Source organism: Asterias rubens, chromosome 22 (genome assembly GCF_902459465.1).
Source record: "Asterias rubens chromosome 22, eAstRub1.3, whole genome shotgun sequence".
NCBI lineage: Eukaryota > Metazoa > Echinodermata > Asteroidea > Forcipulatida > Asteriidae > Asterias > Asterias rubens.
The window spans coordinates 2,791,207-2,814,119 of NC_047083.1; the positions used below are offsets into that span (position 1 = coordinate 2,791,207).

Consider the following 22,913-nt stretch of genomic DNA (forward strand, 5'->3'; position numbering starts at 1 on the left):
CCGGTTCCAGACTAGCGCGGAGTATCCGCTCACAACCGGTTATAAACACTGGTCATTATCAAAGGTTTAAACACCCCCACGTGACGCGCTCACCACCAATAGGAATAGCGAAACTGTCTGAGGTATTTATGAAAAACATAGCAGACAAGTGAGACTGGCGACGAACCCCCCCCCCCCCCCCCTCAAACGATTACAAGCAGACAGGCACTACCTACTTCACAAAGATGACCCTGTCAAATAATGCCAAGGCCTGTAGCTTAGAGTCTTCATCAGTAAAAAGGTGAGGGATGAAACCAAAGACATTTTCACGAATTAGATGCAGCTCTAAGTTTATCAATCACATTATCCGTCACTTCAAACAAGGTAATTTTTATCATCAAAATTTACCTAAATATACCACTGAGGAAAAATGTTCGCCATCTATGGGTTGATGTGGAGCTGTTGATGAAGAGTATTCTCTAAAAGAACTGAGAATTGGTAAAGTTTTGTATTAAACTGTAACCGAGAATGTTTAATGCCGCACAAAAAGGATTTCCCATCATGAGTGTGACGTCATTCAGCTAGCGAAGCTGGGCACGTCTTGTGATGGCTCTGTTTGGCACAGTATTTTGACCAAAATACGTCTAGACTCCAGACTATAGCTGCTACAATTTCCCAGTTCATTAGAATTGTGTTCGAAAGATGTGCGACAAAGGTATGTTCAATATGTAAACCTGTGGTCATTCGGTTTATTAATGTTCGGGCACCCGGTGAATAACCTAGCACTCCCTAGAATAGGAGACTTTCCAACACTAGGTGGCAGCAGACAGACCGGGTAAATTTCCATTGTTTACGTAGTTCTTAACATGCGCATAATTCTGAGATCAATGGATTTACCCGATAAGTCTGCTGCCCTCTATCGTCCCAGAAAGTCTCCCATTGGCATTCACGTGATAAGAAGACCAAGGTAGCAAGCCCATATATTGGGCCCATATGGACAAGATCTGGGCCGGGGCCAACCCATGTGGTAGCCTACCTATATTCCCATTTGAGTTTGCTTTTTCGAGAACTCTCTTGTGTATAGGCTTAAGACTGCAATGCTCGCTGAATTCGTTCCAGAGCTGTGTGTAAAAAAGACACAAACAAAACTTTAAATCTACTTATGATAAACGACGAAAACAAGAACGGCAAAAAAGAAGATATATAATAAAAATGGTTTGAACATCGGAGCATTGCAGACAATGGAGTTACAATTCGTTGATTCACGGACGCCAACACAGTACATAATCAACCCTCCTACTAACTGTCCAATCATTCAAATGATCATCCGCTGTGACTTTGAACGATTCAAAAATTATGCCAGGCTGTAATAAAGATACCATTTTGTTGAATGCATCTGCACAGTACACAGTCAACCCTCCTTCCGTCTGACCATTTAATTCCATCCGCTACGGTTTTAAAATGATAACCAATTTATTGTTCTTGAGTGTAGATCATGAGTGGATTATATTAATAATTTCTTTTTTACATACCTAGTTCTAGAATGTCCAGCTTGCGAGCAAACACCACTCGGAACCATCCCCTTTCACTGCCTCCGTAGAGTAGAGACGGAGAGAACTCGACACCTGCCTTGATTACCTTGTGATGGAACGCAATCTCAGCCTCTGCAGTACGTGCTGATAGGAACTGCAAAACGAAGCATTGAGATTAGACAGATTATAAAGTAAAACAAATGTTGTTTCGTAAAAAAAGGAATCTCTAATATAGAAAGAGATGATGCTCCTGGTAGACGATCCAAAAAGTTGTTAATTTCGTTTTTACCCTCGCTTTTCAAACAACGTAAATTATTCTATCCACCATATTTTTTTTATAGACATAGATTATAATTCCTATTAAACAAAAAAAAAATAAATAAATAAGGGATTTACTTTCCCTGACAAACGATCTCCCTTAAACACATTAAAAAAAATGTTATGTGAAAAGAAAATTAACATACAACGTAACCGAACTATGATACCAGTCTGAAACAAATCGGCCAAAACATAGAGCCCAGTGGAACTTGTCTTTTCCTAACTAGAAATGTCCATTTCCCGCAAACATAACTTTTTTTTTTTTAATTTATATATATAAGGAGCAAAATGTGAACAACAGACATTGACATGGTCAATGAACAGAATGAAATTTGAACCAGAGTGAAGGATCTTAAGAGAAGAACGTTGATGGGCTAATCAAATGGTTAACTGCAGCTCAGATTTACCAGAAAAGAATAACAGAAAAAAACAAAGATATATGGTACCAACGAAACACTGAATTATGTAAGAAGGAGGTGTCCATGCACACGGCATTTAAATGACATTGTGGTACAAAAGTGTTGGTAGAAATCACCCCCCCAGACACGAACACGGAGACTTGTCCTAAAAAGCAAACAATGTCATGTTTCTCTAACAAACGACGTACAAAAAGACTACATGGTACACACCTTTGAAAAATCAGCCCAAAGATAGAGCCCTGCGGGTCCACCGTGAAAGGGAACGCCAAGTTTTGTCAATCCCGTGGTGAAGTGATCAAAAGCTTCCTTTAGTCTTTTAACCGATGTCGGCAAAAAGACATCGGTACACCAGTCTGCAATAAATCATGACAACTGTTTTTTAGATATAGCTTTATTGACAAATGACTTTACTTTAAAGAGAAATATTTCAAGAAGCGCTTAAGTTACTCCTTGCATTGAGGTTCTATAGAAAGTCATCAATATATTTTAGCATTACTTGACAATTTTCATGCAAAAGCTTGCAAACATCCAATGAGTGGTTCAGCAGGAGATATGATTTTTTTCAAACATCAACTTCCTGTTTGAACTGGATATGCTGGAAGTTGGGACCAAACGGGGTCACACTTAGTACATAGTTTGTTTGGCTCTTAATCAAAGACATTTCAAATGATGTTTGAATTGTAAAAAGCACGTGGATTCGAGAGTTATAAACAAATATCAACCTGTATCTGACAGTAGCTTTGTCATTATCCTTTGCCATCCCGTTGGAACAGGATGGAAATGTGCAATTGCATAAAGGGAACGAAAGACGTCCTCGTTCCAAGTGTAGTTCGCAGAGATTCGCATTCCACCCATTGCTAGATCCTACGGATGGAGTGGGGAAGAATGGTGGAACAGCTGCATAAAGTATCATTGCTTTCACATGATGTTACAAAAATATACTCTGTGAACGCTATATTACTTTTAAGGATGGAAATTTGTGAAGTGATGATGATTTCAATTAATCTACACCACATGCAACGACTTGAAGGGAGACTAATCAATACCTTGCTAAACGTCCAGATGAAGTGAACTTTCTGTAAGTCTGGTATCTCGTCTTCTTTGAACTGGAAGATGCTGTAGTGATCGATACCCTCTTCAAAAATGCAGTTCATGTAAACCTCGTCCAGAACTACGTGAAGATCGTACCTGTCAATGTTAAAAGAGGACACGTTAAAACCAAGCGACTTTGGCTTCGGCTTTGGCTGTCTGCGACAACGTTGTAGAATAAGCATTTTCAGCAAGCCAGCCATAGCCACTGCTCATAGGAACACAGAGCAATCGAAAAAAAAGAAGAACCAGGAATAAATAATTGTGACTAAAAAGGCCATGTCAAACGTAGACTTGCTTCAAGTCCCAATCCCTTGCCATGTTCAGAAAGCTGTTGTTTTGTGATGGTCTGCGTTGATTCCTTACCTGTTCCGCACGCTCGGGACCACATTTTGACGGCATAGAAGCGCGCACTGTCGGCTTGTTTGCTGGGGGACCTCTCACACGAGGATGGGACTTGAACCAAGTCTATGTCACACGAGGCAACACAGTTCTGGCAATCTCCTATAGAAGAACATCAGTCAGTTTCCACATGACTCTCTTAAATGACAGTGAATTTTACAGCGAGAAGAGCGGTCTCTTGTGTTGCCAAAGTGTTTCGTTTGCATAAAGTGCAAATGGTTGCCTGAAAAAAAAATGCCGTTTGACATGGCCCTACGACTTTCTGGTGTTGCTATTGGAGAAGCTTACTTACTTACCTGTTGGCAAACTTGAGTAAATCTAGAACCAGTTGCCTGCTGTAAACGTCTCCTAGTGGATTGTTAGGGTTTACAAGAAAGAGGCCCTTGACAACAATTCCCTATATTTCGAAAGGACAAAAAAAACAAAAACATGTTCTTGTGTTAAAATAGTTATTGGGCCACACATCACCTAGACTTGTACAAGTCTGTCGCGGTGAGATAGTTGTGTCGAGGTGGTGGCATAATGATTCAGGTGTCCGCGATCTCCGCGATCGACACTAATCTCGCGAGATCACTGCTCTCGCGTGAAGCTGCAGGCTGCCTAGGGGAGTCTGCACGGAGCCCGATAGAGCAGTAGTTTCACCGGGCAATAATTCTCCCGAGAACACGGCCAGTGTAACGGGAATCGCGGGAGAGTCGGAACGCTATCACCACAACAGATCGAAAAGCAGATCGAAAAGCACTCTTTGAAGGACAACTCTTTTTCGAGTGGTATTCCACTCTTTGAGATTGAACTCTGCGTCTTTTAGTGATTTTTCACTCTGTCCTGGAGTGAAACCTCTCTAAAATAAATGAAATAACCACCACTCTTTTTGAAGAGCCATATGAGGGACAGCTCGAAATGTAAAGAGTGGTGTTTTTCACTCTTTTACACTTAGACAGCACAAGTCAGCACATCGCGTGAAATTTGACTTTTAGATCAGTATTTCTAATGGAGTAATAATTTGTATACTATTATTAATGTTGTCCTTGTATATAACATTTTCTATAATTTTCTTTAATTTATTTAATATACATAAAACCTACCTCTTGTATTGCGGTCTTATACGCCTTCACAGCACGCTCAACAGTCAGTTCAAATGGCTTGGACTCACCAGATTTCGGCTGCATTAAAACAAAACAAAAATAAATAAAATGAATGACTTTGTTTTGAAACACTTAGTTTTACAGAAAAGTTGCACATTTTTGGGGGGGGGGGTTATAAAAAATAATAAAAAACAATTCGACGTATAAAAACCTACCTCGCTAGAAAGTGGGATCGGGACCACATTGACATCAAAACGGGTTTTGAGATTTCTGTGAATGCCGGAGTAAAATGGAGCAGGTAAAAGCACGGCCTCTGATGAGGGAAGATAACAAAATACTGGACGTTAACAACATGGTTGATGCCCCCCCCCCCCCCCCCCAACAAAAAAGAAAAAAAAAAAAAAAAAAAAAAAATCCCCTCAAACTATAGGTTTATTTCTGAGTGAGTAGGCACGCTTTGTACGATTCGTTGATGTAATACACGTACAGTTGATGAGTGGCGCTAGAAATGTCAAAGTTTGAAATCATAAAAATTTAGAAAGTTGAAAACGAATGGCGTTATTATGATTTCATAACTTCTTTGTTATCAGGAAATTGATAACTACTTTAACCCTTTCCCAAAGTGTATTGTATAGGCAGTACTTTTTCAAGTTTCATAAAAAAAAAAAGTAACAGAGAAAAGATACATTTGCACGCAATATTTTTTCGAGGAAAACGCAGTGTAAGCACTATATGTAATCCTCCCATACTGACAAACCTGTTAGTAGTGTGAGATCGATCATCGATTACACATGCTTGCATGACATCGAATACACAAACAGTGAATCAAACGCTCAATGAGAGATAAACTAACGAGAAATATTAAGTGCCATTAGTTTCCCATAGGGAGTTTATAGGGACGTTGCCGTCTCGATATTTTCAAACTATCATTCCAACCATTTTCATTTAAAAAACAATGCCTTTTAACCACCAAGGCGCGAAACCCGAGGGCAACACTCTCATTGAGTCTCAACTTCGTCCAGTTTTTACGGACTGTTGGCAAAGTTTACCTCCAGCGTCGCAGATGATATGCCCGAAAGCCTCTAATCCTGCATCGGCGCCGTTCAAAACCACCATCTGATCAGAACAAAAAAGAGTCAAAAAGTTAGACAGAAAACACAGACTTCGGATGGACGATTGAAGATAGCATTTGATATCCAAATAATTTTTGTTTAACTTGTCACTTTGTACAGATATTTGGCGCTGTAATGCTGCAATCTAAATACTTCCGGGTCAAACCTGATCCATTTACGGGTCAATATAGGGCCTAAATTATTTCTAGGTCAGGCTGAAGGTTTTTTAAATGAGGCTTCAACTCAGATTGGGCGTCATTGTGGAATTTGATACCACTGAATCTACAAACATCTAGGTAGGTACACTAGGTAGCAAAATTATCTAGTTAACAAAATAATTGTAAGCACAAAAAACTGTTCTGGACACTATTGATAATTACTCAAAATAACATTGTGAGATCGGTTCCCTCTGATATGGCAAAGTTTTCCAGCAAGAAGTGATTTAATTTCAACGAATTTGATTTCGAGACCTCATTATTATCTTGCAACTTCGACGACCAACTGAGCTCAAGATAAACCAAGTGAGAAGACTGCCTTTGACAATGACCAATGTACAGTGTATTTAACGAGCAATGGAGAGCTGTTGAGAAACGGCTCACACTGAAGTAAACAGACTCGGGAGGTAATTTCTCACTCAAATTAAACGAGGCTTCAGCTTCAGCCTGTCATCAAAGCCGGTTTAAAGTCGGTCACGCGATGGTCTGATAAAGGCACACAAAATCACTGTGCAGCAAGGTTTCTTTTTCTTTCGTTATTTTCTTGCAACTTCGATGACTAATTGAGCTCAAATTCCCACAGGTTTGTTATTTTATGCAAAGTGCTTGGATACTCCAAGTGAGAATACTGGTCTTTGACAACTATTACCAAACATGTCCAATGCCTTTAAATTTTAAGCAAACTCTGTCAAAAGCAAACAAAAATGCTGTACCTGTTTTGGATCAATTGGCATAACGGCTCTTGTTGTAGCTCGGAGGTATTTTGCGATGGCTTCTTTGAGCTCTGGAACACCTCCACGCTCAGAATACATAAACATGTCATCTTCCCAGGTCTCTGATCTCGTGCATTTCTGCATCTAGATATTAAAGGGGGAAAAGTTATTATGGGATTTGTCGAGTGTTTTATGCTGTCGGTTTTATGATAAAGAAATTCCTTGTTGCAATAGTGCCCTAGAAATGTAAAAGTGTGAAAAACACAACTCTCTATACATTTTCGAGCTGTCCCTCAAATGGCTCTTCATAGTGGCGGTGATTCCACTCTTTTAGAGGGGTTTCACTCGAGGAAAGAGTGAAAAATCCCTCAAAAAAGATGTAAATCATTGGTCCCTTTTACACTTTCACCCCGGTTTATATGGGAAATCAGTCTCTGTCTGTTCTTGCTTTCCTCAATTAGATTAAAATTCTGGCAAAACAATGGGGGAAAACAGGCATTGCAAAAAGACAGAAAAATTACATGAGACAGCAAAAAATTTAAAATATTTTTGAACACATTAGCGTTTTTTTTTTTTGCATCCGAGTGAAATGTCGTCCATCCATCTAGTTAAAACGCAATTTTGTTTCCTGCTCACCCGAAACAACCCCTCTGCTCTGGGACATTACAGAATTCGTAAGAAAAATCAAATCGTCTAGGATCAAAGATTTATACATAAAACTTGCAGTCTAATGATAATAGCTAAACATCCCTTCTGTCTAGAATTTCAAAAATGAACAAAACGAGTTCTTTCACAACTTGATAGAAGAACTTATGCATGAATAGTTTCTTAAGACGTCAGCGGGTTAGTGTCTGCTATGCGGTAACTGAATGAGTTCTTTCAAAACTGAACAAAACGAGTTCTTTCACAACAACTTGATAGAAGTCTCCTGACGATGACTAGAGCAAACTGACTCCGCGGCAGTGCAGTTAATTACGATCCTATAAGCTAAAGTAGTAGTCCAGTCTAATTTCCATACCATCCGCCCTGGTAATAGTCAATGAACAGGGCAGTTCTTTTCAGAACTGAGAAGTCTCCCGACCCTCCGATTATCTACTTCACGGCAGTAGAATAAAGCAAGACAGTTCCCTAAGAACAACTCTACTTGGCAAGTAGGTACACACATGGTGTAACCGCACAACAACTTTATAGAAAAACTTATGCATGAATACAGCGGGTTAGTGTCTGCTCGCGAAATCTGTGGCAAGGGGCGGGTTTCGCAAATAGTTTAGGACAAGTCTTATCTCGAGATCAGGACGAGTCCAAAATGACGTGGCGCTAAAAGAACAAAAACCAGTATTGGCTTTGATGTGTTTCTTTTAATATTCTTTTGACCATCCGAAGACCAATTAATCGAGTCAAAATGTTCACAGATTTGTTATTTTATACACATACTGAGAAAAAAAAACAAGTGAAAATACTGGTCAAAGGCCGTTCAATGCCTTTAAACATTAAGGGCAGTGGACACTATTGGTAATTTTCAAAGAATAGCCTTCACTGTTGGTGTATCTCAACATAAGCATAAAATAACGAACCTGTGAAAATTTGAGCTCAATCGGTCATCGAACTTGCGAGATAATAATGAAAGAAAAAAAATACCCTTGTCACACGAAGTTGTGTGCGTTTAGATGGTTGATTTCGAGACCTAAAGTTCTAAATCTGAGGTCTCGGAATCAAATTCGTGGAAAATTACGTCTTTCTCTAAAACTATGGCACTTCAGAGGGAGCCGTTTTTCACAATGTTTTATACCATCAACCTCTCCCCGTTACTCGTCACCAAGAATGGTTTTATGCCAATAATTATTTTGAGTGATTACCAATAGTGTCCACTGCCTTCAAATATTAAGGGTTTCTCGACGCGTCTGTTCTTACAGGCACCCCCTCATTGGCAGATTTATCGCTTATGGCAACTTTAATAACATTTAATAAATTACACTTACCTTTTCTCGAAGAACGTCGTACACCAGTCTGTTTTCAGATACATTCATTTTTACCCTCTGTAAAAAACGTACAAAAAATAAGGGCAATGTGACAACTATTATTATAATCCTATTACCAACTATGTTTTCAAGACTCTGGACACTATTGGACACTATTGGTAATTGTCAACGACTAGTCTTTTTACTTGTTGTATCTCAACATATGCATAAATTAACAAACCTGTGAACATTTGAGCTCAATCGGTCGTCGAAGTTGCGAGATACTAATGAAAGAAAAAAAACCTTGTCGCACCATGGTAAAAAGTTGTGTGCTTTCAGATGCTTGATTTCGAGACCTCAAATTCTAAATCTACAAGCCGTTTTTCTCACAATGTTTTATACCATCATGGAGGAATATGATACCATCACCATTACTCGTTACCAAGTAAGGCTTGAGTAAAATAGTGTCCACCGCTTTTAAGAAATAGTTTAACCTTTAAAAAGAAAACACTTACATCTTTGGAGCAGTCGCACTCACCGTTGCCCCCAAAACGCGCGCTCGCTATCATTGTTGTAATATTGTCTTCGTAGTCAAGCAAAGCCCGAATTCTCTTCGACAATTTGTTGGACGTCATTTCTTTTTGCTAGAAGACTAGGGTAAAAGGCCACTTCCTTGTTAAGTTCTACGACCTCTGTAAGACAGGTACTCGCTTTACAGCAAGAGTGATTTTCTGAGCCACCCAACCAAGCTAGCAAAAGACTAGCAGCTCATGAATATGTATCTTTCGTCAGACCTATCAGACAACACAGGCTGTGCATGGAATACCACATAAATAACGCATGTGCTGCGGTTTGAATGGTACAGCTAGGGTTAAGAATCTTTACTCTTCAATTCAATTCAGTGCAAATTGAAAAGAATTTAATTGAAAAGGCCCAATGGACAGCCACATATCTCACATCTTCCCACTACCCCTCCCCGAGAAAGAATCAAATAACTTAATCCGGTCCAGGGTCCAGTCCAAGTCTTCGGAGAAAAAAGAAAAAAAGAAAGAAAAAGGAAGCAAGAAGACGATCTTCCAGGAAAATGACTTGACTATTTTCATTTCTTAGAATCAACGAAGTGAAATAAATTGAACAAATGCAGTAGGGGCTCATTGATGTCTTGCAAGGACGTGGGCATTCCAGGGGGAGGCGGTTGGGGTGATCGGAGTCTTCAAGGCAGGGCCTTTTGCCTTACCACACTACGAACAAATCTCCGTGTTAGACACGGGTCTGACACGGCTAGCTAGTGAACAGTTTTTCACACTTCAACATTTCAACACGGCACTGAGAGCGCTTGAAAACTTCGTTTCGAAACTAAAGGCCTTTTCACACTACAACAAGTCTTCGTGTTGGACACGGGTCCGAAACCATTTTCACACTGCAACATTTCAACACTGCACTGAACCGTATAAGCGCTTAGGCCAAAAATTGTTTTTGCTTGGGTCGGTCGGTCGATTACTATGATTTTTGTTTGAGATGTCAAAGAATGCCCAAACTGCAAAAACATTTCAAGAAAGATCTGGTTGTCAAACAAGCAAGGTATTTCATCCTAAACATCTCGCTTCAAGCGCTCTTTTTGCGTCTTTATTTTGGCAAATTCCTATAAAAACAATTTCCAAGTCATTTCATTCACCATTTTTTTTCGTCCGTTCAATACACGTGCGATACCATAATATTGGAAAAATATTACCCGTGTAAAAAGATCAGGACGTGAAAGTGATTTGACGTCTAAAGAACATTATATATTTTTTGGTCAACACCAGCGTCTATATTTTGCCACAATACTGGCGTCGAAATGAGGCTGACTCAACGGCAGCATTGACGTTGATACTGACGTCCGTTTGACGTAAACACGCCGGGTGAAACAAGTCGATTCAACGTCAGGCTTTGGCGTCCATACAACGTTTCCATCGCCATCGTCTGACGCTTTAATGACGTTGATATTATGCTGTGTGGGAGTTCACTATTAGTTCAAGAAAAATGCAACACAGGGTGTCCCCGTTGCCTTCCACCGGGATCCGCCGCTGTAGTGTATACCCTTAGATCATGCTTAGATCAAATCGAAAGACAAATACTTCTATTTAATTTTTATTTATTTTGTTTATTCCCCTCGAAAAAAAATACCTAATAATAATAATAATAATAATAATAATAATAATAATGAGACATTTGTAAAGTGCCTAATGCAAAAGCCTCTAAGCGCATTAAAGAAACAATAAAATAAACAATTAGCTACAATCCAGCCAATCACATCAACAATTTCTAATTATAAAGCAATCAACACTATACAGTTAAAAAACCATGATATCAATTAAATTGATATTAAAAAATAGAAGATTTATATAAACAAATTCAGTTAATATCCCAACAAACCACAGTCTCCCATATAAACACCTTTTTTAATATGTTGATTTCTCTATACCAATGAAAAAACTTTTAAACAGTAGCCAAGCGACGCTAATGTGATGCGTTTTGGTAAATTCATTCAGCCTCAATACCTCGTGAAATACTGTGTGCTTAAAATTGAAGTTTGTGAAACTGTTTCCAAAATACAAAGACGATGCACCTGTATCTATACAACAGGGAACGACTGGCATAATATTTGCAAGTCATCTCGAAATAAAAGTGGACGCTCTTGAACTGTGCGACTCAAGTAACATCGTCAACGAGCAAAACTATAAATCCCTGCAATAATGGTAGGCAACTTCCCCTCGAAATCCCGGCCAAATTACGGGAGTTTACATTCCCCTATCTGCGGTTCTTTGTGTTTCAATTTGTTCACAAGAATTGCATCCGAAGTTCTTGTATCTAGAAGAAAGTGTTTGAACCTCCAGTTTACTTTCCTTACAAAGGATAACAAAGTAATCAACCAACTACAAAGTACTGACAGTTATGTGCAATTTCGACATTACATGATCACCTTTTTTTCATTCACAATTTGTTTAATATAAAACAAGTGATTAATTTACTCTCCAGAAAGAATGAACTATAACCCAAGAGTATCGAAATTTCTTTGAATTTTCGTCGCGAAATGTTGTCACTTTGCCGCGTATCCTTTATTTTTTACCATGAGTTATACTCAGTGTGATAAAAAAAAAAAAAAAAAAATTCCCCTTTGACAAAATCAGTAGTCTGGCAAGATTCTGATAGCGCCCTCTTTTGATATCGCCCTCTTTTAAATTCCCATGTGTATTTTCCATAATGGGATGGGGGAGTGAATCAACAATACAGATTCCTTATGTCACTGGCAGAGGTTCAAATCCCCATAAAGCAAATAAATTCACCCAAAACCATCAGCAGATTATATAAAAGATAGAGCAAAAACATTACAATTCTATAAATTTCAATACAATTCAATAAAATGCAACTATTACCAAACCAAACGGTTTGAAGATTATATTAAGAGCAAAAAATTCAATAATAAATAAAATGCAAAATTTCAATAAATTTCCATATGTTATCAATACAAATTTGATTTGATCATTAGACACATTCAAGTTTAGAACTCTTTGTCGAATTTTTACTAGCTTTATTGATCTCTCACAGATGAGTGACTAATCCAATGCGCTAATCCGATCGAATGAAAACTTTCAGGGCAGGCTCAACGACCAGGAGCACCATTCCGACAAAACCTGGTCGGAGCCTGTCCATGAACAGACCAGAACAAATTGCTACTACTGTTTGTCCACTGCGTTTGCATACATTTTGAGCCAAGTCGGCAACATTTGTTAGAACGAAGTGAGAACGAATTCGGTGTGATGGGCGGGGCTACACGCAAGATGACGCGGCAATCTGGCTAGCAAAGCCAAAGCTACTCCTAAAGTCGAGCAGAGTGAACTGTTCGGAACGTCGAGACATCGGCTCTTTCAGAGCCCTCCCTAAAAAGAGATATTATTCATGGTAGTACCCGCAAGTTTACTATAAGTTACTTCTCATTATGGTATAATATGGTTTAAAAATTGTCAGGCTACTTTTTTAATCAAAATTGTCCGATTTTTCCAAGGCGCACAAAATCGGAAATCAGACTTAAAATATGGAGAGTATCATGTCTGTATCCATATGATAATAGGCAGCTCTTTATAAAAAAAAGACACGTGAATCCTGAGTAAGATGAAAAAAGGCAGAGAGGACCGCCTCATACGACGCATAAATTTACATAATTATAGAGCTACACAAAAAAATATACCTTTGTGACAGTGTATTAAAAGTGCAATAGAATTCAAGAATACTTGCAGAATAAATGTTTGAAGTGATTTGTGCATTTTGACTTCTTGTGGGAGTAATTCTCAAAACCAGCTTCAGCATTTCATTGGTTCTGCTCCGAGTTCCTTGGCCATAGTTTCCTAAAATTACGAAAACACCAAAATACGAATTACTACAAATACATTGGAGGCACCGGCAGCATATTGCGCCACAGCAGCTTGTAAACCATTACATGATGCTAAAAGGGGTAGGTCCCACATACCTTGCACGAAAATACTGTATGTTGAAGCCCCTTGAGCGTCACTGAGTGACGGTTATGAGCCCTTTATAAAAATCCACTATTGTTATTATCATTTCTCATCTTACCATTTCATGGATGAGGTTACGATGGTAGAATACTCCACCGTCTGCATCAACTTTCTTCATGTGTTTCCTTTCTGGGTCGCCTGCTACAAGGACTTCCGTCTCCCCTTCTGCCTAAAGTTTGCAGAAAGCAAAACTAACGATTGGAACAGAAAAGCTACAAGAGTTCTTTCATTAATAAGCAAGCAACAGGAGTACTAAACAAAACGGAAAAAACACAACAACTGTTTCAGTGTGAAAGATCTGAATTATCAAATTCATATCAGTAAAATTCTACAGAGAAATATTTCTAGGCTTGGAATTTGTCTCTAAAAAGGCAAGGCTACTTTCATTTTGCAATAAGATTATTATAAAATGAATTGAAATAGCTTACTGGCTCAGTGTTTCTGCATTCCCCCATGAGAGTTGACATGCGCTGCGGAAAACCAGGAGCAAAAGCCTCTGGATCAATGGCAATAAAACACTGCCCCTAGAAAACAAAACGGTGAAAAACTATATTAAAAAATGATTTCAAAATCGTATTTTTAAAATAAGTTCTTTCTCTAAACTTTACAGAAACATTTATAATTTGAAAAACTAAATTAAAAATGGTTTAATATCGTACTTTAAAAAAAAACATTAGGTCAATATCATCAGGATGATCAATAAACAAGATCAATAGCATCGTAAAAATCAATCAATAATAGATCAATAGCATTGGGAAGATAAGTAAAAAATGAATCATCAAAACATTAATAAAATCAATCAAAAAGATCAATAGCATAAGGAAAGTCAATACATATTGGATCAATAGAGAGGATTGATTAAATCAACAAATAAGATGGATAAATGGAAATTTGCATTGGGGATAAAGAATATTAATTTTTGATTTAACCCATTTAGTAAACACAGATGTGTGTGAGCACTGTATACTCAGTACTTTCCATAGCTGTGTGAAAACAATATCACAGGCTTATTATTCGGATGGGATTCAAACCCACGACCGTTGCAATCCTAGAGCAGTGTCTTACCAACTAGACCACTGAGATTGCCTGGTAGCTAGAGGCAGTTTGAATCAAGATTAAATCAAAATATTGAGAGTAACGGTTAAACACTTCATGGATATTTATGCTTACCAAATTAGCCTGGGCATCTGTTTTAGCCTTCCATTTCCTTACGAAGGGACCAAAGTTAGCTCCCGCCATTATACCACACATGACTTCGACCATCATACCTAGTCCATAACCCTGAAACAATAGAATAAAAAACAATTAAAAAAGGCAGTTATTGTGAGCTCTTCCCGTCGTCACCCTACAGGGGTATACCCAGGATGACGACACCAAATGCGATTGTGGCACATCACCTCAATCTAAGTCACACCTTCTACGATGCCCAGCCCTTGAGGAGCTGCCTTGAAGACCTGACGGCAGCAAACGAGAAGGGTTTGAGATGCGCCCAATCCTGGCCAAACATTTGAATAAGAATAGATGATGGACTTGAAAGAAGAGTGGGCAAGGCTTCTTAGTTACATTCCTTATACATCAAGTTATTGTTTTATTAGTAAGACAGACGTTCTGAACTTTTGACTGCCCAAAAATGCTACGACACACCCCTATGTTTTAACAACTCTATGTTCCGACCCACCTAAACTTTGCACCGACACAATCTACATGTTCCGTTACCCTTATGTTTCGATACCACTATGTTCTGATACCTCTATGTTCTGACACCCCTGTCTTCCGATACATGTGGTCAAAATGAAATTCCAATCTGTCTTTGAAGACACTGGACACTATTGGTAATTGTCAAAGACCAGTCTTCTCATTTATATGCATAAAATAACAAACTTGCAAATATTTGAGCTCAATCGGTCGTTGAAGTTGCGAGATAAAAATAAAAGAAAAAACACCCTTGTGTTGTCTGCTTTCAGATGCTTAAGTTTTGAGACCTCAAATTCTAAATCTGAGGTTTTGAAATCAAATTGAAAACTACGTTCCTTCAGAGGGAGCCGTATCTCACAATGTTTTATACTATCAACAGCTCTCCTTTACTTGTTACCAAGTAAGGTTTTATGCTAATAACTATTTTGAGTAATTACCAATAGTGTCCACTGCCTTTAAATGTGTCCACAGGGGAACTATCCCAAGAGCAAGGTCCAGATCAGGATGGATTTGGGCAGCACCAATCTTACCTTGTATCCCCCAGAGGTTTCTGATCCGCCTACAGGCAACAATCCACCACCAGACAACACCTGCGACGCATCCAAAGTCTCCTACAAAAAAAGGGAAAAAATTGATTCAAAGATAGTAAGCATACCCGAGTAGAGCAGTTTTGACTAGATTACCAAAGCTGTAACTTGTTTTTATTTAAAGCCATACTACAAGCAATTTTCACTTTCTCCACTACTGAACCAGACCCAAAAGAGGTGAAAAATTGAGTTACAAAGCAGGGCCAAATTTCATGGCTCTGCGATCCCCTTTTTACGCTAATTGTGCAAGGCTAACAAGCGCCAAATTTCTAAGTAAGTGCCGAATGCCTAGTAGAGTACACTATGCATGCGCACAAGCCGAAATTCCCCGCTAACCTGCAAAATACACTTGACGTAAGCCTGGAATTCCTGCTTCCGCAAGCGCCACTTCTTTGCTCACAGTAAGCAAAGCCCACAAATTGGGCTCTGTACTTTATCTTGATTGCTTTACCTACCTTTCCAGTGGCATCTGTTCCCCAACCATTAGGAATTGGAACTTGCTTCATGTTGTTCAGCTCTATCTAGACAGGTGAAGAACATCAATAAAATAAATGTTAATTTCTTTTGTTATGCAAGTTGCCAGACACACAAGGCCTGAAGGCCACTTTAAGGTGTGGTCAACAATCAACTATTCTTCCAGGGGCCGTTGCCATCTACTCCTAGGGCTGAAATAGGGTTACCCCCTTTACAGACCATACGGAAGTAGGCTTGGGTATCAACCATCCGAGGCCTGGCTGGTAGAGCAGAAACAGTAACTCCCGGACTTAATAAAGGATACATTATTACAATATCATGTGGTGAAAGCAATTACTCACTGGACATAGTCAACCATTCTACTGTCTGACCATTTAATATCAGCCACTGTGGTTTTGAAAGATAAATAAACCATTCAAGCCTGCAACATGATACATGTATCTTGGGGTGAATGAATCTACATGGTATACAGTCAACCCTCCTACTGTCTGACCAATCCAGTTCTTTAATGATTGATAAACTATGCCAGCCTGCAGTAGTATATCATTGTTAAGGAACACATTGCCTTGAATCGGACAAGTTGGTCTATAAAAAGCGATTGTAACCGTTTTGTTAAAAAAAAGAAATGGTTGGATAAATGTTTTGAAAGTCCAATATACTGATCCACACAAATATGCCTTGAAATTGCGTGGTTTTCTTTTTACTTTGCGAACTAGCACGGTCAGCCATTTATGGGAGACTCCCTTAAAAGGTTGACCGTGTTAGTCGACGAGGTAAAAGGAAAACCGTGCAATTTCGAGGCATGTTTGTGTGGATAATTGTATTCAACTTTTACAATATCTTTCAACCCATTATGCATTTTATAACAAACGGTTACAAACGCTCTTCACAGACCAAGTCTTGTGGACTAGGTTGAGCCACCCTACACAGCCTGTGAGGTTGAGTGGTTTCAAATGGTTGGTCAACTCTTTGGAAAAATGGTACCAAGAGTGAGAGGGTTAAGCTCTTACCTTTCCCAAAGCCACGGTAGAAGTTGCCATGTCCAGCACAAAACTGTCGCCGTTTTCGGCTGGAGCGGTGACGGATATTGGATTTGTACCTAAGAGGGGCTGGGTAAAGATTAAAGATTAAATCAAATTTAAAAATATTTATTGTCATCATAAAAGCATGAAATCTGCCTTCCCTGTGAATTTAAAGGAGAATACATTCAAGTAAAGGCATAACAACAATAGACAACAAAAATACAATGTTACAAGTTAACAGAAACATTCAAATAAAAAAGAATGCGGGCATACTAACAACATGTTGGCAGCACCTCAAATCTCCTTCTTCTGTTTCGAGTGGTACCAACTGAGAGCACAAAATGATATCTAACACCAAAACAAACTAACCTTTCTTGCACGAGTTGGTACGACCAGTGGAGATGTGTTTGTCATTGACATACCAACGAGGCCCGCTTCAGCACAACGCATGGTATACCAACCTGCGATGCCATAATGGTTAGACCCTGTCATACAAAATAAAAAGTAAATATTTTTGATTAAAAAAAAAAAAAGTTCGGAGCATACAGTGCTAACACACATGGGTTTATATGGGTAAAACCAAAGTTAACGTTCTTCTACCCCGATGCGAATTTCCATCTATTAGAAAATGGAAAGCAAATACCTTCTCTAATAACAGGAAGTATGTATTTGGGCTTTTATTAACCAATTCTAATATAGCGCATTTTACAATATCAATGCCCTGGTCATAGGGCCAATAACATCCCTTTTAATGTTTCTCAGTACACAACCTGGGCAACAGTTAATATCGCTCCAAAGGCTTTTTCATTCACAATTTCAACCTCTGCCCTTGCAGGTTCCCATTTATTCACCTGGGTGAAGAGAAGCAATTATTAGTAAAGTATCTTGCTCAAGGACACAAGTGTCACGACCGGGACTAACCACTACAGCCATGACACGCTACAAAAATCTACTAAAATTAACGGCAATAAAAACTGACTTGGGTTCAAAAGTATAAAGCATTTTGAGAATCATTTCATTTTGAAGTAATGCGAAGACAGAAAATGATATAAGTTTTTTGATCACCTAAAAAGTTGAATTTGAGAAATGTTACCGTCAAAAATGTTTCTCAGATTGTGAACAACAAATACAAATTATTCTTCCTGTGGGTGCGTTCGTTTAGCTTCCCCAGGTCGACCCCGGTCTGCCCCGGTTCGTTCGCATAGCCCCCAGTGCCCTGCTTGTGGAGTGGGTCACTTGGGGGTGACCTGAGGTGCATGCCGTCACCACGAGAGGGCGAGTGTGATCGTTCGATTAGCTCTTGTCAGGGGCTCACCCGAGTGAGCACTGCAAGGTCGACCCAGGGAAGCTAACAAACGCACCCTGTAACTGCTGAATGAAATGCAAGCTGGTCTAGCTAGGGATCAAACTTGAGTCTAGCTAGACCAGCATGCACCTCATTCAATGCATACAGCGCGCCGACCGAGTATTTGCGATCAGGGGTGCGTTTTGGCAGCTGTAACCAATATTTGTTTCTGACGTCATAACCAAAACGGTAACCGAGCTCACAACTCGGTTATCGTTCAGTCTGAACAGCAGAACTAACGACCAACAACCGAAACAGTTTTTGGTTGGGGTCGCCAAAGCGCACTCCTACTCGGGCGCGCATGTTAGGCTTTGAACTAGGTGCATGCTGGTCTAGCTGGGGATCAAGTTTGATCTCTAGCTAGACCAGCATGCACCTTATTCCACAGTTAGTGCTTGCGCAAGGGGTATTGCCGAAAGGTCTATGGTGGCACTTAGCCTCCTCTGGTGTTCAATTTTAATGAAAGTTATTCCTGACAACCTTTTGCCACAACCATTCCAATTCCAGCTTCCTTTGCTTTCTTGATGGCTAGATCCGTGCAGAATCGCCCGACAACGGGTCCGAGTACGTTGTTGCCGTCCACCCATGCTGTGCCTGCCATTTCTTTCAAGATCACTGGTTCTCCGTCCTTGGCAGTGGTGCCACTCTTCACATCGTCTACATACATTTCTGATGGGAAAATAAAATAGCAAAACTATCATTTAAAGATTCCATACAGGCACATAGGCCTGATACTTCAAGGGGTTTTGAACTAAAATCGCAGGAAAGCATTCACAGCCTTTGAATGCTGTTTTCATTGCATGCTATCATCATGAATGCTATCGCAGTCCTGCAGGAATGCTTTGCTTCCCTGCATGCTATAAGAACTGCTATCACCTTGCTCGCATGCTATCAGGAATCAGCTTGCTATGATAGCATGTGCATGCTACTCGCTGCTATGTGCATGCTGTCCACATGCTATTATAGCAGTCAAGTTTTGTAAGGGGATACTTCACAGAGGCCACGAAGGGGATTCGCCTCCGTTGCCTCCATGAAGTATCAGGCCTGACTTTGCATCCTTCATATAGGGTGCGTTCGATTAGCTTCCCCGGGTCGACCCTGATCTGCCCTTGGTACTTTCGAATAGCTTTGACGTCATTCCAGGGGCGCACCCAGGTCAGCCCCAAGTGCCCTGCTTGTGGAACGGGTCACTTGGGGCTGGCTCGAGGTGCATGAAGTCACCATGAGAGGGTGAGTGATCGTTCGATTAGCTCTTGTCAGGGGCTTACCCGAATGAGAGCACCGCGGGAACGACACAGGGAAGCAGCTTATCAAACGCACTCATAGGCACTAGTCCCTCTCCCCCATACCCCGCGGTTTGGGTACTAGTGATTACACTTACTGAGTCTGTTCATTCCATGGCTGAAGTGTCCCCGGTAGTCCGCACAAGTGAGCAGGGCAGACAAGTCCTTTGCATGGCTTGGTTTAGCACCGGCGGCCACCATGCTTCGTTGCATGAATGCCGATGCTTCGTCAAGGGACACCAATGCATAGTCTCTGCAAAACAAAAACAGGTAAAAGAAAATATTAATGTTGGTTTTACGCACACACTTTATGAATGTTAGAGTTGTATACTCAGTACTGTCCCGAACCTCCCGAGTTCTGTGAAAAAAAATCACTAAGCATAATTACTTGATTAGATTCAAACCCATGACCTTTGCAATTCTAGTGCAGTGTCTTATAACAGCTAGACAAATGAGATTGACGGTAGCTAGAGGCAGTTCAAATCCTGCTTTAGCAGCGGTTACCACAATGATTTACATGTAATATGTGTTAAATTTAACATCTATTAAACAGGTAAACGAAAGAGAGAGGGAGACAGAAAAAGTTCAGTGTGCTCACGATGCTTAAAATAGTGTGGTAGAACATCACTGGGAATGTGTAAAAAAGAAAAGTTTACCTTTGGTCTTTGGAACCGTTCGATTATTTTAATCATATATGTAGAAATGGAAATAGTTTGGTTCTATTCGAAATTTACTCAATGTCAGCCTCAACAAACAACTTGTCAGCCCTCACCCCTTCAAGATAAAAGCAAATTTGTTTAGTCGTCATACAAGCTTGTATTTACACCGTTTTTCTCACAGACAATGATCACAGTTTATACAAACTCAACCGAAACCTGGCATTTTTTGAACTTTGTACATTTACACTTTGCTTTCAAGCTTTTTTTTGTATTTGTTTAAAGGAACACGTTGCCTTGGATCGGGCGAGTTGGTCTATAAAAAGCATTTGTAACCGTTTGTTATAAAATGCCCATGATGTCTGAGTAGCAGTATCACAACAAATGCATATGGGTAGTAGAAAGATGTGGTAAAAGTAGAATACAATGATCTACACAAAAAATGCCTCGAAATTGCGTGGATTTTATCTCGTCGACTAACATGGTCGGCCATTTATGGGAGTCATGGCCGACCGTGTTGGTTCGCAAAGAAAAAGGAAAACCACGCAATTTCTAGGCAAATTTGTGTGGATCGTTGTATTCTACTTTTAAAACATCTTTCCAACCATATACATGTATATGCCTTTTATAACAAACGGTTGCAAACGCTTTTTTTTAGACCAACTCGCCCGATCCAAGGCAATGTGTTGTTTTAAAGGGTCTACAGTACATGCTTTTCCAGACATACTGTACATTGCAAGCATGACAAAAGTGTTGTACTGTACCTAAGTCTACATCTGGAAAAATGGCCACCTGCAAATGTTGGTGCAGGCCATGGGGTGTCGGAACACAGGGGTGTTTGGGTTGTCGGAATATAGAGGTGTCGGGTCGGAACATGTGTCGGAATATAGGGGTGTTGGAACATAGGGTGTGGGAATATAGGTTGAGTTGTCGGAACATAGCCTAGGGATGTCGAAACATAGGGGTGTCGGAATATAGAGCAGTCACCATTTTGACAACTCATCAATTGGTATTCCATGCACCATGCTCTGCTAACCCATTGTGTCTGTGACCTACACGCTAGAGGGCTAGGGCTTTAGGGTTTTGGTTAGGGTAGGGTGAGGGTTTTGGTAAATGAAAAGGAAAAGTTTCCATATGGCGCTACCACTTTTTCATTCGATATGAAATAATATAGGCCTAGTGTCTAATTTACCTCAATGAGATTTCCCTTTTTGTAAAAATAAGTGAAAAAGTGGTGGCGCCATGCGGAAAGTTATCTAATGAGGATAACTTTCCGTATGGCGCCACCACTTATTCACACATTTTTTACAAAAAGGGATATCTCATTGAGGTAAATTAGATACCGTACTATATTATTTCATAGCGAATGAAAAAGTGGTGGCGCCATACGGAAACTTTTCCCATTATTAACAGAGTTTCCTTTTCAGTTCATAACACTTTTTAACAGTAAATAAAATATTCCTAATTCTAAAAACAAAAATGGCAGATTGGCAGGATTAAGTGTTTGTGCAGAACATTTTCAAGCCATGAATGAAAAATATCACTCAGTTCAGAGTAATAAAGTCATTTTTAAAATTAAACATTTTTTTTTTAAGTAATAAAGAAATTAACAATTAAAATAAAAACATTTGTTAATGTTATTTTAATGAATTTAAAAAATAGTTAATGGCCTGACGTTTCGACCCTAGCAGAGTCTTTCTCGCAGAGAAATAATATATAAATAATATTTATTATAAATAAATAATATAATTATTGTTTTTCTATTTAAAAAAAAATTAAAGTTTTTCCTCCATCCATGACCATGGTGTTAATTTAAAAAAACATATTCCTAAAAACGTTTTGTTTTGTTTTGTTAGAACGCTAAAATACACACACATGAACGTTTGGATAACATTCCGTATGGCGCCACCACTTTTTCACTAATTTTTACAAAAAAGGATATCTCATTGAGGTAAATTAGATACTATATTATTTCATATCGAATGAAAAAGTGGTGGCGCCATACGGAAACTTTTCCGAACGTTTTAGTAACGATAAAACACACCGGCCGGCCATGCGCGCGAGTCGATCCCGAATGCCGTAAAACTGGCTCTCAAGCCCCACGGCAAAGCCACGGTGCACGCACCACGGACGGCAAACTCTTCGGACTTTCACACTTACCCGTTAGTTGCCATTGTGTACGACGACGAACTTCTCCACCCTTTTAACCTGCAGAAACGTAAAATTATGCTTGGTGGGAAGAGTTGATGCATCTACTAGTTGGGGAAAATTAGCACAGCCTCTTTTACCGTTTCTACTATTTCTACTAAATACTTTTCTATATGATATTTTGCAGACGACCTACTACTATAAAATTGTGGGGCGGCGAGGGGGTTTGGGGACTGCGCGTTGGATGGATGGGACGTGATTCTACTGCTAGCCTTGATTGCGGTAAGCTGCTTACAAGTACAACACATAGGGATAGCGCAAGACAGCG

General features: G+C 39.6%; 2 protein-coding genes across 2 annotated transcripts; both read right to left on the reverse strand.

Annotated features, from left to right (window-relative positions):
- Nucleotides 1-871: 871 nt before the first annotated feature.
- On the reverse strand, nucleotides 872-9,550 carry LOC117305337 (probable inactive 1-aminocyclopropane-1-carboxylate synthase-like protein 2). Its single transcript, XM_033790197.1, has 12 exons — nucleotides 9,338-9,550; nucleotides 8,844-8,900; nucleotides 6,865-7,008; nucleotides 5,874-5,940; nucleotides 5,040-5,137; nucleotides 4,825-4,902; nucleotides 4,036-4,136; nucleotides 3,295-3,436; nucleotides 2,971-3,112; nucleotides 2,459-2,601; nucleotides 1,512-1,665; nucleotides 872-1,100 (listed from the first exon to the last, which is right to left on the reverse strand). Exons 1-12 carry the CDS (start codon nucleotides 9,455-9,457, stop codon nucleotides 1,066-1,068), a joined length of 1,281 nt encoding a protein of 426 aa, XP_033646088.1. The 5' UTR covers nucleotides 9,458-9,550; the 3' UTR covers nucleotides 872-1,065.
- Nucleotides 9,551-11,022: 1,472 nt separating this feature from the next.
- Nucleotides 11,023-22,836, reverse strand: LOC117305461 (uncharacterized oxidoreductase YjmC-like). The gene is made up of 11 exons (XM_033790329.1): nucleotides 22,598-22,836; nucleotides 19,880-20,034; nucleotides 18,979-19,167; nucleotides 17,523-17,638; nucleotides 17,142-17,240; nucleotides 16,113-16,178; nucleotides 15,601-15,681; nucleotides 14,546-14,656; nucleotides 13,804-13,899; nucleotides 13,434-13,544; nucleotides 11,023-13,207 (listed from the first exon to the last, which is right to left on the reverse strand). The coding sequence occupies exons 1-11, from the start codon at nucleotides 22,687-22,689 to the stop codon at nucleotides 13,163-13,165; spliced, it is 1,161 nt and encodes a 386-aa protein (XP_033646220.1). The 5' UTR covers nucleotides 22,690-22,836; the 3' UTR covers nucleotides 11,023-13,162.
- Between the last annotated feature and the right edge of the window lie 77 nt (nucleotides 22,837-22,913).

What these genes read in the sequence shown, in the direction of transcription:
- LOC117305461 (XM_033790329.1), bottom strand. Translation starts at nt 22,689, where the DNA reads ATGCATCAACTCTTCCCACCAAGCATAATTTTACGTTTCTGCAGGTTA. An exon ending in CAGATGCCCAGGCTAATTTG is followed by an intron (nt 13,900 to 14,545) that starts GTAAGCATAAAT and finishes TTTGTTTTCTAG; the next exon opens with GGGCAGTGTTTTATTGCCAT. An exon ending in AATGCAGAAACACTGAGCCA is followed by an intron (nt 13,545 to 13,803) that starts GTAAGCTATTTC and finishes TGCAAACTTTAG; the next exon opens with GCAGAAGGGGAGACGGAAGT.
- LOC117305337 (XM_033790197.1), bottom strand. Translation starts at nt 9,457, where the DNA reads ATGACGTCCAACAAATTGTCGAAGAGAATTCGGGCTTTGCTTGACTAC. An exon ending in TGCCAATTGATCCAAAACAG is followed by an intron (nt 5,941 to 6,864) that starts GTACAGCATTTT and finishes TGTTCTGATCAG; the next exon opens with ATGGTGGTTTTGAACGGCGC. An exon ending in TCATCTGGACGTTTAGCAAG is followed by an intron (nt 3,113 to 3,294) that starts GTATTGATTAGT and finishes CTCCATCCGTAG; the next exon opens with GATCTAGCAATGGGTGGAAT.